The sequence below is a fragment of the Leptinotarsa decemlineata genome, unplaced genomic scaffold (genome assembly GCF_025532065.1).
Source record: "Leptinotarsa decemlineata unplaced genomic scaffold, Ldec_3_MD MMD2_P_RNA_scaffold_5, whole genome shotgun sequence".
Taxonomy (NCBI): domain Eukaryota; kingdom Metazoa; phylum Arthropoda; class Insecta; order Coleoptera; family Chrysomelidae; genus Leptinotarsa; species Leptinotarsa decemlineata.
In genome coordinates this window covers 22,735,165-22,751,547 of record NW_027412532.1, presented here as the reverse complement: position 1 = coordinate 22,751,547, position 16,383 = coordinate 22,735,165, and the positions used below count along the sequence as shown (strand labels likewise).

At 33.2% G+C, this 16,383-nt stretch overlaps 2 protein-coding genes across 4 annotated transcripts in view; one reads left to right on the top strand and one right to left on the bottom strand.

Moving 5' to 3' along the window:
- Positions 1 to 3,535, top strand: part of hts (adducin 1-like protein hts) — a 125,148-nt gene extending 121,613 nt beyond the window's left edge. For 2 of the 3 annotated variants that reach the window (XM_074169697.1, XM_074169695.1), the window contains one exon: positions 2,933 to 3,535. The gene's annotated coding sequence lies outside the window, so the exon portion shown is untranslated. Of the gene's footprint in view, positions 1 to 733; positions 790 to 2,932 lie in introns of those variants that run through there. The other variant, XM_074169696.1, reaches the window with a different exon arrangement.
- Positions 3,536 to 3,847: 312 nt separating this feature from the next.
- LOC111514096 (alkylglycerol monooxygenase) overlaps positions 3,848 to 16,383 on the bottom strand; it is a 28,681-nt gene continuing 16,145 nt past the window's right edge. Inside the window, exons 5-9 of the mRNA XM_023170333.2 lie at positions 13,466 to 13,628; positions 10,356 to 10,507; positions 10,039 to 10,173; positions 9,794 to 9,907; positions 3,848 to 7,233 (exon numbers count right to left, since the gene is read on the bottom strand). Coding sequence (XP_023026101.2) covers positions 6,961 to 7,233; positions 9,794 to 9,907; positions 10,039 to 10,173; positions 10,356 to 10,507; positions 13,466 to 13,628 — 837 coding nt within the window. The 3' untranslated portion in view covers positions 3,848 to 6,960. The remainder of the gene's footprint in view (positions 7,234 to 9,793; positions 9,908 to 10,038; positions 10,174 to 10,355; positions 10,508 to 13,465; positions 13,629 to 16,383) is intronic.

The window sequence follows — 16,383 nt, the reverse complement described above, 5'->3', positions numbered from 1 at the left end:
CAGAGAGCTGAAACGCTGATTCTGTGACCGCCTCACAAATTGATTACATTATTTCTGTGTCTCATATTAAAAAAAAAATCACAACTCCCTCAAAATATTATATCACTTCTCAATGCCAAATATTTCTGGCATCGACAGTTAGTTGATTCATGAATATTTACATTTTTAAGGTTATGAGTTTTCAGAATTCAACAGCTAATTTTCAATTACTGGATAGAACATATCAAATTCAAATATTAAGTATTCTTGGTCCAAAAATTGTCATAAAAATATATAATTTGAAGTTAACTTTGTGATTAGTAAGTCTCAATACGGATGTCAAATATTTTTGGAAATGTGTTTGAAACCATGCGTACTTACTTAATGTATATCCCAAAATATTTTAGAATACTTTTTTTAGTACAACTAATACTTGAAAAAATCATATACTTTAAATTTTTTCAAGCGTTGATCCAAAACGCCAATACTTACTCAAGTGATCACAGTTAAGTCACATGTTCTCAAGCACTGATAAACTGATAGAGCTAAAATTATAAATGAAATTTTTTGCCATGAAATATGAATACTGAGTTTTATAAATGTTTTGGGGTTCCTCTGTGTTCAATTACTACATTGAAAACACTTGAAAAGTTATTCATTCACGTTCCTCCTACAAAAATAATATGAAAAAGTGACTTCTTCACAATCACAATATTTGTTTTTTTTTTTTTTCATTAAACTTCATTATTTTCAGGTTTTCAAAGGAATTTTGAGGTTATAAAAAAATTAAATAAAATGGAGTGACAATAATGTGAATTTGTTTTATTTCAGTTGCTGAATAATATACCTATGATTACTATTATTTATTCATTATTGGTTGCAGAAATAGCAATTCTTGGTAGATCATTTACACAGAGGTCTTCACGTTTCTAAATTTATTACAGCAGTAGTTACGATTTATTGGAATTCAAATCAAACATCGTAGCCTTTCAAGAAACATTTTATTGTGAGATTTTCACTGAACAGTTTTGAAAAAATGCAACACGTGTTTTGCTATACAATAGCTTCTATGGGCGCATCTATATTATCAGTGAAAATCTTACAATAAAGTGTTCCTTGAATACGACCGATTCTATCACATGTGGCCTGTAGGAAAATTTGTATGAGGTCCATGAAAAAACAACTGATAAAAATTACCTATGTATTATTTTGGTGTAAAATCAAATTCTGAATTATGAAACACAAGACCTAAAATTAATGTGAGAAATTACAACGACGGTCTTAAGTTTAGTTCTTTAGTTTAGTTCTCGAGAGGAACAGCATATTCGAAGTACGTCTTCTAGGTGGGCGTCCGTTAATCTCGAACGATATTTGTTTTTCAAAAAATTAATCTTTGAGAAAAATGTTTCACATACATATGTCGAGCCAAACATAGTGGCCAAATTTATAGCTAGTTTCTTGCAATTTTCATATTTTTCTGGAAGATGTATGGTCCAAAATTCTTCAGTGGATACCGTTTTATATATTTGCACAGACAAATCTTCTTGCAAATCAATTATCTCTATTTGAAGTGATGCCTTTGGCAGCCACATCTGTCCATTCTGCTGCTTCATCAACTTCAAATGACGATTTAGGAAACGGAGATAGCTTGCCCATCTCTGCAAAGTCTTGGAATCTTGTTGCAAATTCGTTCCTAAGATCGGCCAGAAATTTTACAAACACTGCAATGTCTTCTTCAGAGTTCTTTTTTTATATAAAAATTGTCGGCATATGAATAAATTCCTGTCTTGCATTATCTTTTTCAAAGATATCCAGCTTGCGACGAAAAGCAGACGCAGACACATATTAATTTTACATTTCCTTGTGATTCTGTGTTGAGCGCATTTGAATATTTCAAAATTATTACTTTTTATTACGCTTGTTTGTGCTTTCTGACTCCCTTCATATCTAAGTTTTACAAGAAGGAGGTTACTCTTTTATCAGCCAGAAACTTTCGAAAACTTGACCTTTACTTAGGCAACAACATTTTGTCGTGTCACAGTTGGTCTAATCAGTGATGATAGGCTGAACCATTGTTGGACTCTACTGTTCTTAAAGGATAAGCCTAAGTAGCAATGGTTAGTGACATCTCCGCTAACGAAGACTTCTATTGGACGACAGAATATCCTATTCACGAATGTCAATGAACGGGCTCCCAAAGGTGGACTGTTGCAAAGCCAAGCTTCGACATCGACTGTCAAACAAGACCCGTTTTATATATCTCTGCAGCTTTTATTGCTAGACAACTAGTTGAAACCACAGCCTAAAAATACAGCATTCCAGCCAGCACTTTCTAATCAGTGTTGCTAGACTAAACTACAAATGTATTGCTAGACTGTCGTTGGACTCGTTTTTTTTTATATTTGGGATTCGAGTGTTTTGTCAATTTCATAGATGGCTTCTTCCTTAGGATAAATGTCATTGTATCCTACTCAAGTGATGCAGCCTGGATCCACTGATGAGACTTGTGACGAGTTGAAACAGCGCTTTCTAATGTAGAATCAAAAATATCGTGTTTTTGGGCTCTAGTTTCAACAAGTCCCTATGCAGTAGAAGCTGCAAATAAAGATGAAGGACGAATCTCGCTCATCGATCGATGTTGAAACTTTGCTTTACAACATATCGGCTTTATGGACCTCGTTCATGATTGACATTTGTGGATTGAGTCTTTTGTCAATACCATAGAAGGCGTTTTCGTAATGGGAGGTATCATTGCCGTTTCCTAATGTAACCTTTGTCAGCAATCATGCACTTCGATTGTTGTATTAAGAGTGAAATAATGAACTGCTTTACAAAATAAGTTTTGTGTATTTTGGTATGTTTTAGTATCAGTAATAGTAAACTTCACATGTTGTAAATATCTCGTCTTATTATAAAATTGAAGATTCAATTTTTCTTTTAAATTTGTTTTCAGGAGATTTTCCTCTACAGAATAAAATCATAAAATGCCTCCATTGAGACTGCCAGCGACTCATTTAGTTTAGAAATTCGGGTGCAGCGGCTAAGATTTTTTGCACTATTTGTGACACTGAACATTTGTCAAGTTTAAAATTATAATAAATTATATTTTAGCTTTATCTGTACAGGAAAACCATAAAGATTTTATTATTAATTAACTTTAATAGTGCGATATAGTGGTGGATTAATTAATATATATTGAGTAATTATATAATGCAACAAAATAAACAATTCACTAGTATGACTGACATCACTGAAAAGAAATGTTCAAATGTGTGCGTTGTTTGTCTTGTGCAATAAAATGCGTTTTTTATTTATGTAAATTTTCAGCTTTTATCTTTTACTATGCAATCGTTTTTTGTTATTGTAGATTAATCAAAGAAATGTGCAAATAGATGATTATATATATTTTAAGGCCATATTTTTTGTGATGGGAGCGGGAGCACAGTTTCTTATCATTTCTACTTTAAAAAACATATTCCTGATAGTTTGCACAAACTACTCTTTTTATAAATATGTTTTCTTAATATTTAAGAAATAAACGGCTTTTTCTGCTATACACCTGTAGTTTTTCTTTGAAGAAATGGATGTACTTTTGAGTCATTATTTCAAGATGCGTTTTGTTTGTTATTACTGCAGCCTTGAATTACCATACTAACTGTTCAATATTGGCCTCATATAAGATACTGTTCAGTTGACAGTTTGACCACCTCTAACTGCATATAATCAGAAACTGAAACCAAACGCAACCTTGAATGCTGTTTTTTGTATAGTTTTCTCTTTTTTGTTTGTATTAACAAAAATAGATGAAAACGTTTCAAAATTTAAAATTACTATAGAGATATCTTATAAGAAATGTTTTTGTGAAAAGTAATTTTGAATCATCCAATTTTATCTTCTTTCTTTGAAGTTCTCAATAAACTACTATTCATATGGATCAAATGATTTTGCATACTTATAATTAACGAACTCTAAGTTGAGAGAGAAGTCGGCTTCGCGTCTGTAGTTGGTTGACAAACCATAGAGTTAGTTGTTTTATTGAAAATTTCAAGGATCCAATTACATTATTAAAACTGACCAAGAAATATTTTGAGCATGTTTTATCTATTCAGGCAAGGTTATTTATTTTGTATATTCAAAACATCGAAAATTCAAGATACAGTTTATATTGAAATTGAATTGAAAATGTAGAGGAGTGCCAAAATAAAACCGGTTCTGTAGATAAACATCAGTTTCTAATTATTTATTATAGAAAAAAAAAATCTAGAGAGCCAACCTCCCCAAAAGATATTTTCACTACCGTGTCTTTCGAATTCTAAGAGCTCCAGGTCCAATTAAAAGTTCCATTTATCATTTCAAATTATTCATTTTCTGATTTTAGTAAAAGGTATCAACCTTGACTTCATTTGGGAGCCGATAATCTGCTCAAACTTGTTGAAGATTTATTAATATATTTAAAACTACGTTTTGGAGATAAAGTATTCAATGTTTAGTGGTGTATTTTATATGAAATTGTGCTTTATAGTAGTAATGGTAATTGCTTAAGTGAATTGCTTTGAAGTGTAATTTATACTATAGGGAACAATAGTTAGCGAAAGGAACCAAGATGATATATATGAAGTTGTTCAAAATATTTTACAGTTTAATAATGTGCATTATTGATATTATTTGCACTGAAATTTGTTGCATTACTATGTGAAAAATCAATATTGTGCTCAGTTTTTTTGTTGTTTTCCGTTCACTAAGAAATACCTTATTGTTTTGCAGATACTCTTGATTTCAAAATAAATATAATTTCATTAGACACATGTGATTTATTTTAGTTTATATCAGTAGGACATAATATATGATTACATTCATAGAGGTATTATCAGTCAAAATAATGACGATTTTTCCATTCTTCTCTTGGTATTGTTACGAAGTTGCAATGATACTAATGTTGTCTTTATGCCTGGTTCTCAATAAAAATATAAATAAATGAGTGGCATGCTTATTCAATTTGACCAAATTTATTCGATAACACAAATTTCAGCTGAACACTACATTTCCTCATTTCGTTATTGCTATCTTTCCTTCTCTGAACGGATCCATGTTTCAATTCGAACTGTCACATTTGTTTATGTGCCTTAATTCACTGAAATAGAATACTGCTCAACATGATTCCAGGTGACATTACAAACATTACGTTGCCAAACAGCTTAACTGCATGTTTACTTACCTTTATAATAATAATAATTTATCAACCACTTTGGTACATACGTGTATATATGGTGTCAGTCACTATAATCTAAATTTCATTAATGAATGTATAAATATCCCAGTGAATAATTTACAACTATTAGGTATCAATGATCAATGGTTATCATAGGATTCACATCCTAAAAATTGGCCGTTCAGGTATTACGTAAGCACTATAGGGAACGTTTGCTTTGCATGGGGCGAAGAGGTCTAGATGGTGATTACGTCAGAAGTAGTTATTTTCGAGACGCTTCTCAAACTTGGAAGAGTTTCTAACATTAGCTAAAACTGACCACGGATTGGTAAAACCAGTGGTAATCATGACGGTTGATGTAGGGGCAGATGAAAATTCGCGTTATTAAGAAGTTATAGGGTTTGCTATACAACAAGTGCCTCAAAATTATTTTTGTGAGTCGGTAAAATTGAAGTTAAAGTCGAACATGCAAAACGTGTGGTCTTTATCATGTTTCCGATGAATCATCTCATCAAGAAGATCCATAAAAAAGTAAACACGCACACTGATTTCAAAGTTAGGCCTATTGAAAGTCGCTGCTCGTCATGCTAATGAGCTGATGTGCATTATTCTCTATTTTTGAATCGAACTTCTCGAAACCATAGTATTTACTTGTGGTGCACTTTTTGGAACCTTTGGTGTATTAATGAATATTACTGAATATTGATTCAAGACGTAGGTATCTAGCAGAGATATCTATGGTATAAATGAGAATAACACTGTACGTTTATCACCAGGTGATCATCTTCCTCTTGAAGATGATCACCTGGTGATCGAAGCACGTATTGAAATAACGGTTTGGTGTTAGGATAAAACTCCAGTAATACCATAGTATTTACTAATAAAATTTACAAATGACCTATGATTTGACTACCAAAAGAGAGAGTTTCAGAAGTTCGGCATAAAGAAAAAATATTGAATTGAAGGGGTTATATTTTTAGGAGTGATTAATTTTTGGGAAAGAAAGTTTTTGGCTTTCTACTTGTCTTAGGGCAAGTGTCTTACGGCGAAACATCAATGTATACCAGTGAGGATGACAGTGTTCCATGTGAGTACAATTTGTTACCATTCATTTAAAGTAGAACTCATGTGAATGATATCTGATCTTATTCCACAACGAATGTTTGAAATACAAACTGAGTAAAGAAAAGTATCTTCTGTATAATCCAGTGTTCATATAGAAGTATTTGTTTCAAAAGAATTTTTTCTTTCGTGTAATTCAATGTTTATATGAAAGTAGCTGTTTCAGGAGGACTTTCTTTCAGTTTGTGTCTGAAAGTTACTTCTTTGCATGATCTACACATCCATGTATAGAGTTACTTATTTTCAAATTGATTACTTCCTTCCTTTCTTTGGAAGATTCCCTCATTTTTTTGTATCGAGATGGAGTAGTAGAAAGCCAAAAACTTTCCCGAAAAAATATTCTTTCGTTTCAAATATTTAGGTATAAACAGGATACCTATAACTTGAATTTATTCCATCATAATCAAAAATCATTTCTAGAGTTTGATATTCTCCATGTTTCAAAAATATGAAAATGATATATACAATCTTTTTTTTGATGATTGTTAGGAATTTTGAAAGAAAAATCTGGTTATCAAAGTTTGACTTATTATTTATAAATAAATTATCTTATAACTAAATAACTGTTCAAAAATAAATAATACTTTAACAATAAATAATACTATAACAAAAGTCATTAATGAATGACAGTCAAAGCCTTAAGTAATGTCTCACTGTTCTTTCAGTTTTGAAGACATTTGCAAAACTTTTATACTTTGAAGGAACCAAAACAATCCGGAAAGCATAAAAAACACTTCCACGGCCACCAACACATTGTCATCGATATTTCCAAATTCCATTCTTTGTATCGCAGTTACTAACAGCATGCACCTCAATAGCTCAAAAACACAAGCATGGGGGCGATTATCGAAAAGCATCCCGATCGTAGTAAGTGAGGCTATGATGTAGATAACGAAGCCCAGTACAGTAATCGGGTTCAAACTCTGAAAAAAAAAACGAATTTTAATGACAGTGACCAGAGGCTACATTACGCCAGTAATAAAAAATTAACGACTGAAATAATAAAAAAACTGCGAACTTTTTCCATCATATGTGATACATTTTTGAGATTACGTTAAAATACATGTGAAACATGAATGCTGTGAATCTAAGATGAAAAAATGGATGCTTAGTTATACCCGGTTCTAGGAATCATAAACCTATGTAGCCATCAGCAAAATTCAGCTGAAAATACGTTTTAGGGTTTGAAGATGTTTGCTGTAACAGTCTGAGTGTGGAGGATAGTTAAGTTGAAGCCTTGTAAACACCAGATCTCTCGATTAAAAGTATAGAAACATACTTGATGAGAATCCATATCAAAAAACTAATTAATACAGTTTATTGTATGATTTCACTATAAAGGGTTTTACAAAAACCGCGACACGTGTTTCGTGTTTCAAGCATAAACTGTTTATGCTTGAAAGTTATAGATACGAGTGAACATGTAGCTCGTTAGTCAGTCGTTGTTTCGAAATATAAACTTCATCCTCGCAGTCAACGCATATACCACTGTTGGTGTCTGCGGCAGTAGTGGACGAAATGTTTGATAGGTAATATTTAACCACGGCCTACCACCCGGATTTTTTTCTCATCAATCGCGACTCCGACTGTGCAGAAACTGGCCCCTACTTACTCATTCACTAAATCAGTGAAAAACATTACCAAAAACCCAAAAATGTTAACTATTAATAATATATCATTAATGGTAATTAAAGATAATTGAGACCTCTAGTTTCAAAACCATATATGTTATGGGAAACAAATGTTTTGGATTTCTACTTCTTCATCTTCATGAAAAATAAGGGAACATTCCAAAGAAGGAAAGAAAGCAATTCATTTCAGAATAAACGCTTCGCAAAGATCTGTAGATCATGCAAATAAGTAACTGCCAGACACAAACTGAAAAAAAGGCCCTTTCGAAACTTCCATATAAACATTGAACTACACGAAAGAAAAATACTTTCATAACAACTACTTTTATATGAACATTGAATTATACAAAAACACTTTTTTATTCAGTTTTTACTCCAAACATTCGTTATGGAATCAAATATAATTCACAGGATTGCTACACAATATATACGGATTTTCATTAGGCGCTCCCTATCTTTACATTCACATTTCCTACTTATTCACCAACCTCAAACACCTGTTCATGCAGCTGCGGTTTCGTGAGAATGTATCATCTTTTCCACCAACCGATTTCCTGGAGTCTTTGAAGTTAGGACAAGAAGATTGTTACGAGTTCTTGGGGTTCTTGTTGAATACTTTTCGTGAGCAAGAAAATAGCAGAATCAATACTCCTGACCGCTCTGGATTGAATGATTCCGTACAGTCTATCTCATCTTGTGTTTGTAGATTTTTTGGTGGAAAAATCCTCACCTGTTTACTTTGCAGTACATGTTCAAGAGGTAGCAAAAACGTATGTAACTTTCTGAAACTTGCGTTTCCTAATATGAGTGATAACCAGTCCGTGCAAAGCTTATTGTTAAATCATCTGAAAATATATCTTTTAACGGGTGATGACCAGGTATATTGACAAATATGCACCAAACTAACTGACTATAATAAGACAAGTATAGCCGAGGCACCAGTCAATCTAATAATAACACTGATGATCTTCAAACATGACTTAACCTCTGACGGAAGCACCAAACCAATCTAGCTGACCACTATTATAATATTCATGTAGTCATTGTTCAATGTGGTTCTGGAGTTGAATCTGGTCATTATTATGCCTTTGTCGCAAAAATCAGGTTGAATTTGACCGATGGCATGAGTTATGTTGGCATTGAGGATTGCTGTGGTTTGAGGCTTATTCGCAAATACCTGCGGCTAATGAAAACCCCACAAGAACAAGTGTAACGGGGTCATGTTATATGAAAATAGTTGTTTCGAAAGGGGTTTATTCCAGTTTGAAAGTGACTTCTTTGCATGATCTACACAATTTTGTAAAGAGTTTATTTTGAAACCAACTGCTTCCTTCCTGTCTTTGGAACTTTGCTACATTTTTGTAAAAATATGAAGAAGTAGAAAACAAAAAACTTTGCCAAAATTATTCTCTCCTAAAAATATACCCCTTCCAATTTGAACAGATGAGTCTCTTTTAGCAAAATCTTCACCCGACAAAAAAACATATAAAATAGCTGTTCATCAATGCAAAATAAATTACAGACTTTTAAGATATAGACATATTGTAGAAAATTTTCATTCTGAAAAATATATATAACGAAAAACATATTTTTCATAACAATATCAACAATTTTGTTACTCATCTGGTTATAACTATCTTTCATCATTTATGCAATTGTTATATTTCCCATTTTCGTCTTAAAAACTATGTTGCTTTTTGTTAGGTTGCACGTGAAATATGCCGGAGAGGTTTGAACTCGATATCAAAGTCATCTTATCATGAAAATGATGCTCCAAGTCGCAATCTATATACCTACAATAATTACTAGTACATCAATTATTACATTCGTTCAATCTGATACAGGTACTTACCATGTGATGAGCAGCGAGTTGTTGAAATCCGTACACGACAACACAAAAGTGAGTAAAAAGATATAGGTTGCACCAAAAGGGTAATTTCACATCGTATTTTTCTCTAGCTACCACCTAAAACAAATAAGTATTCATTTATAAAAAAAAACAAACTTGACTATTTTTGTAGTAGTATACTTAGAAAATATGTGAAATTTTCTTAATGAAGAAATCGACTTCAAAAATTGAAAGAAACTATGATATACCTTCACTTTGTCTATTTCCAATCCCAATCTTGGTTTGCCTATTTGCCAACTTGGTCCATAAAATACAGCAGCCAGTTTATTTTGCCATCCCTTCATGCTGTTGAATTTTCGAATAACATAGTCGGTATAGAATATCTGAAAAACAAATGGTTCCAAAAATAATCATTTGCTGATTTGTTGTAGAGATACGGGTGATAATATGAGAAAAAGAATAATATCTTGTAATGTGAATACAAATTTCTCTGCTGTGAAATTTGGAAATAAATATAAAAAAATTATAAAAAAACATATGGTATATACAATAATACTTTAATTACCTGTAAATGAAGCGGGTTGAAAGATGGCTGATTAAAAACAAGGCCATAGATAATTTCTTCGTTTTTATTTTCACTAGCGAAAGTACCAAACAGTCGGTCCCAAATAATCAGTACACCTCCGTAGTTTTTGTCCAAGCAATATATATTACTTCCTAAAATTAAAAAAAATTAATATTTTTTAAAGTTTGCTCAGTTTTTGAAATATTCATTACAATTTACTTTAATTAACAATTGTTTTATTTTTGACGAACCAATTGGAACACTCAATTTCAAACAGCTCATAGAGAATGGGATATTATTAATAATACCATTTTCATGTATTGAATTTTAACAAGCAGAGTAACAGGTTGAAGTAAGATGTGAATAATCATTGTGTTTCGAAAATAATGAAAACATGACTACGGTTCCAGTGTAGGACGAAGAAGTTTTGCCACTTACTATTATGCACAAAATACAAAACTTGATATCGATAACCTTCATTACTACTCAATTCCAAATCAGAACAGCATACTTTTTGATTGAAACACACTATTTTTCAACATGTTGTTTCATCCTCTTACGAGATAGATTTAAATAGTATCACTAATTGCAGTGAAAATGAATTAATGGTGATTTCATTTACAATCATCCCAATCTCTTAAAAGGAATTTTTTGAAAATCAAGTCAAAAAGAAACTTCAAAAATCATTTCAATGTATTCTTTGGTTACTTTCTTTACTCATTTCACACTAAAAAAGGGCAACGTTAAAATAAATTTTGCCTATCTTCGGTGTCACTATCTTGTTTGCTAAGTAATACCACAGAGAACTTTCCTTGGAGTGAAAGAAAAAAATAAATTTGGAAGTGGACTTGAATATTCACCTCACTTTTCATAGTGCTTGTGATGCATTGTTTGTGAATATTACTGGAATTTTTTCCCAATACCAAACCATTATTTCAACACCTCGACACGTATTTCGATTACAAAGTGACTATCTTCAAGAGTAAGATCACATTAAACATACTTACAAAGTTATCCTTATTTATACCATATATACCTCTTCTAGGAACCTGCGTCTTAAGTGTCTTAAATTAATTTCACAATATTGCCTTATCTACTAGTCGTAGTTTTACAACGTGTCCTAATGTAATAGGTAAATCTAATATTTAAAATATTATTTCAACAAGCTATGGATTGGTTTTGTTGCAAAATATGACGGGTGTATAATCTGGCCCAAAGATGATAAATAACACAACCAGCGTGCAACGTTAGTAGTTTATTGTATAACATATATTAGATATATTGTCTGTATCTAGTATCTAGCACGGCTGTTTGTAGTCATGCCCTGTCAACATAACCCGCGTTAACCACGATTGTCTCGTGTTGCCAACTTGTAGTATCTCATATGTATTACAAGTTGCCTAACAGTGACAACTGTTTTAACACATTATATTACAACGGGCGACTGCTGATTTTTTAGGTCTTCCATATTTTGAGTGTGATAAGTGTTCCTTATATATTATTTTAATAGATCTTTTTGTCTATCCATAATATTTTGCATCGCACATTTCAGACTTTTCCGAATTCTCGACTTTGTCTCTTGGATTTCCTAAAAGGCTCTGTAGTGTATGACTTGTTTTAAAAACCACCTTCATACCCAGTTCCTTGAAAATCTTTCCTGAGTTCTTCGTGTATTGGTGGTATGAAACTGAGATATATTTATCTTGGTTTTCGTCGTTTTTAAAAGTCGAAATTTCATTCATTCTCAACCTTAACTTTTTCTTCCTTATTATATCATCTACAATACCCTTCGAGAAACCGTTAGCAGCGCCCGATCTAGGGGGGGCAAACCGGGCAATTGCTCGGGGCGGCAAAATTGAGGAAGGCGCGGGGTCGGCGGCAAAAATGTGAAAGATGGTTAAACGAAAAAAACCACACCCTACACAAAAGTTGTTAGAATATAATATATTACTATTGACATCACTGAAATTTCACATCATATTTTAGTAGATTACAAAAATAAAATATGGTCACACTGCGTCCTTCAAGCTGTGCTGGATGCTGGATTTGAATAAATATCTCAAAATGAAACTTATTTTGTTTCGTTGATAACGGCAGGACAAATTTGTCTTTTTATAGGTTAAAATTACACCATCTATGGAATAACGCATGGGTAAAAGGCGGCAAATATTATTTTGCCCGGGGCGGCGAAATAGCTGGATATCGGGCGCTGACCGTTAGTGGCTGCAATATCCTGTATTGTACGTTTTTCTTTTGTGAACCTCTCATATGTGAGAGGAAAAGTCAAAAGACGATGCACTAGAAAATTTAGCCCAGCATGTTTGTGCTGTCCAGAGTGATGTGAACTGTCAGGAATGTACCTGTACGTGCTTGTTTCTTTTCTTAATACATCGTCCTAGTCCTCCATATTGGCCCATCATTACCAAAACGTCAAGAAATGGAAGTTGCCCTTTATTTTCTAACTCATACGTGAATTTTATTGATGGAAATCTGTTATTTAAAAAGGAAACAAAGTCCTCAATATTCGCGAAAACAGCATCCGCATATCTTAGGTATACCCTAAGAAAATACTTTGACTTTTCTTTGGTTTCCATTTCGAATCTGCTCATGAACAGGTTTGCCAAGTAAGGGGACAAGGGGTTACCCATAGCCGTTCCCTTCTGCTGTTCATAAAAGCAACCTTCTACCTGGAATCGGTTTTGTTTCATACTCTCATTAATTCGTGTAATTCGAGACACTTAAAACGCTCACGCAGGTATCTAGAAGAGGTATCTAGGGTATAAATGAGGATAACTTTGTAAATATGTTTAGTTTGATCTTCCTTTTGATGATGATTACTCGGTGCTCGAAACACGTGTCAAGGTGTTAAAATAACGGTTTGGTGTGGGAAAAAACTCCAGTAATATTTACTTTTTATAGCGACAAATCTAATAGAAAAGGGGGAGAAAATAAAAGTTTGGCCTATATGAAGCAGCCATAACAAATTCCGGTTTATGAGATCTCATGCATGAATTTTATTTTGAAAGTTGAATAATACATTGAAAATATGTACAACAAATATATACAATCATGAAAAAAGTACGGCTATTCTAATCTATATTCTTACTCACCATGATGAACGCGATGATGTTGAGGCGTATTGAATATGTATTCAAGGGGTCCAAGAGTGGTAATGGTTTTTGTGTGAATCCAAAACTGATAAAGAAGATTGAATTGTTGATGAGTTATAAAATGTGCTGGAGGAATGATGAACGCCAATGGAAGATAGAAGATCTGGAAATATATAAAACATAATGAGTGTCATTTATTTATAAATTTAAACAAGTCAATATATGATATTGTCAGTTATCAAAGGCCTATATGGCCGAGATGATACATTGGAATAACTAGTTCATCTAAGGATGAAGTGCATGAACAATTTTATTGAACTATAAGTATCTATTGATTTTCGTGAAAAAAAAATTAGTCAGAAAATATTTTTCCAACTTTTCACATACTTGAATAAATAGTACAGATATGGAATTATTATCCTTTAATAACGATACATTTTACTATTTAACACGCTAATCGGCATATTGAATTACTTAATTCTATTTGATGAAGATTTAAGTATCTTTATCTATATCTGTAGAGTAGGAAGGGTGAGTGTAAGCCCACAGCACTTAAGCCACATGTGACCCATTGTCTCCCGAGGAGTTGTCCTCCTAGGCCATTGTCCATCCTGTCTTTTCCAGGAAGGTGGACACAGGTCACTGGGAGACATCTCCTTTATATCGCCGAATACACACTCTCTTATTGACGATAACACCGGGCACTCGCATAGGACATGCCTGATAGTCTCATATTCCTGTTCACACATCCTGCATAGAGGTGTGTCTACTAGCCTCATATTAAGGAGGTGTTTCTATAGTTGACAGTGGCCAGTCAGAAATTCTACTGTTAAGCGTAGATTTTTCCTGGTCATCGTCAGATACTTTTTCGGCGTCAGCTTCCCAGGGTCGCCCACGGTTATTCTGGCAAGATAGCATCCTTTGATTCCATTCCATCTCTTTAGGGAGTGAGCATGGGTGAGACGTTTGGCTGGTTCCGCAATTGTCGAAGTCATCAGGCCGTAGGTGCCACTGGGTAGTAAAATTCTTAGTCCAGCCGCTTTCTTGGCTAAAGAATAGGCAATGCGATTACCTTTACTCCTGTCGTGCCCTTTAACCCACCTCAGGGTAATGTTATTATCTACCGAGGCTTTGGCGAAATCTTGGTGGCACTCTAGTACTAGCCCTGAGGTATAACACATTGTCTGTTCAAGGCTAATAGGGCTTGTCTGTTGTCAGTGTAAATTGTTATATTTTTGCCAGAAATTCCTTTCCTGGTTATTTCTTTTGTGGCGATTGAAATACCGGCTAAGGTTTAAGTATATGGAATTTCTGAATAACGAACTATCAAACGTTTGAAATTGAAAACCTTCACTGGTTGAAGGAAGTGATATTCTTAGGAACACTATGAATATAATTTTGACCCTTTTGGTTCATTCCACCACGTCCATTTGAAGCTTTTTCATTTAGAAAACCCTCAAATGAGGGATTTATATTACATAAAACTTTTATACTGAGGTTTTGACCTCTATTTTAACTACATTGATTCGGATACTTCTAAATAATAGCTAGTTATGTAACAAATCAATAAAATTTTCAATTAGTGGTTCATTCCACCACGTTTATTTGAGGGTTTTTCACTTAGAGTCAGTGGGCATACTTGAAGACTGGTTATAAATCAAATCATCTAAAGGAAAAATTCGTTCAGGCCATTCTCAACTCCCTACACTGTAGGTTAATAGAGTGACACCCATCAAAAAACAACTACTCCCCTGGCTAATACCACGAAGGGCGTTGGATTATATCCAGTGAAGTTATTCCTGCATTGGCAATGACACTTACAGTACTGCTCTGCGTGCTATTCTTGAAGTGAATACCCACTTCGCACTTCATGAAAGTTAATCTAATGAGAGAACAAGAACTAAAAGTTGAAATAACTGATTCATATAAGCATTAGCTTACATGAGAGATAAACAACGAGATATTATGATTAAAGCTTGTCGCTCACTTGCCCGGCACAGTACAGCATGGCGCTGTCCGTCGCCTGATGGCAACGGATAGTAGCATCGCCCACGTGTCCAGTCATACGGAAGGTGATATTTGTTCGATTTCAAGGAAATTTTTGTTAACATCGAGCGCTGACAGAAACATGTCTATCACTAGCAGTTCTGACGAAGAAGTTGTCATTATAGCGGCCACATTATTGAATGTAGAAGAAAATAGTCACAAAAAAGAATGTTGTGAGTCCATCCCATTAATCAAAAGAGGGCAAATCTGGGAGAGTTTCATCATCATTTCAATGATCTGATAGAAGACGAGGAGAAATTTTTCCAGTATTTTCGAATGACTCCAGGCAAATTTTCGGAACTTCTGGATATTCTAGAGCCTGCTTTAACAAGCAACTCAATTTTTCCTCGTCCATTTTCATAGGTACCGTCTGACACGGTCAAAACAGAAAGACTGAAACTTTCATTTCAATTTTTGCCAAATCAAAATATAAAGTGTTTGGAAATAACGTTGTTTATGCAAATTCTCAAATTATACTTTTTTCGAGTTGGAATTATCTATTTGTTTATAAATCTAACAGAAATCAGGGGACAACAGGGCTTTCAAAATTCTGCATTCTGTAGAAACAACGTACAAACCCCATCGTTTTGAATTGTATTAAAATTAGATATTTTCGAAAAGGTGTCCCTTCATTTATAATTGACATGTTTCACGAATTTGTAGTTGAATTTGAAAAAATCACCGTATACAAAATGAAAAATTGAAATTTTCATTTGTTAAATTAATTGAAAATTTGTTATGCATGATTATAAAATTACTTTATAATTATAAATAAAGAAATGATTATAAATAACATTTAAAAATACTTTATGGTGGGTATAAATAGGTGTTTATCAATTACACTAAAATTTACTTTCTAAAATACTAAAATT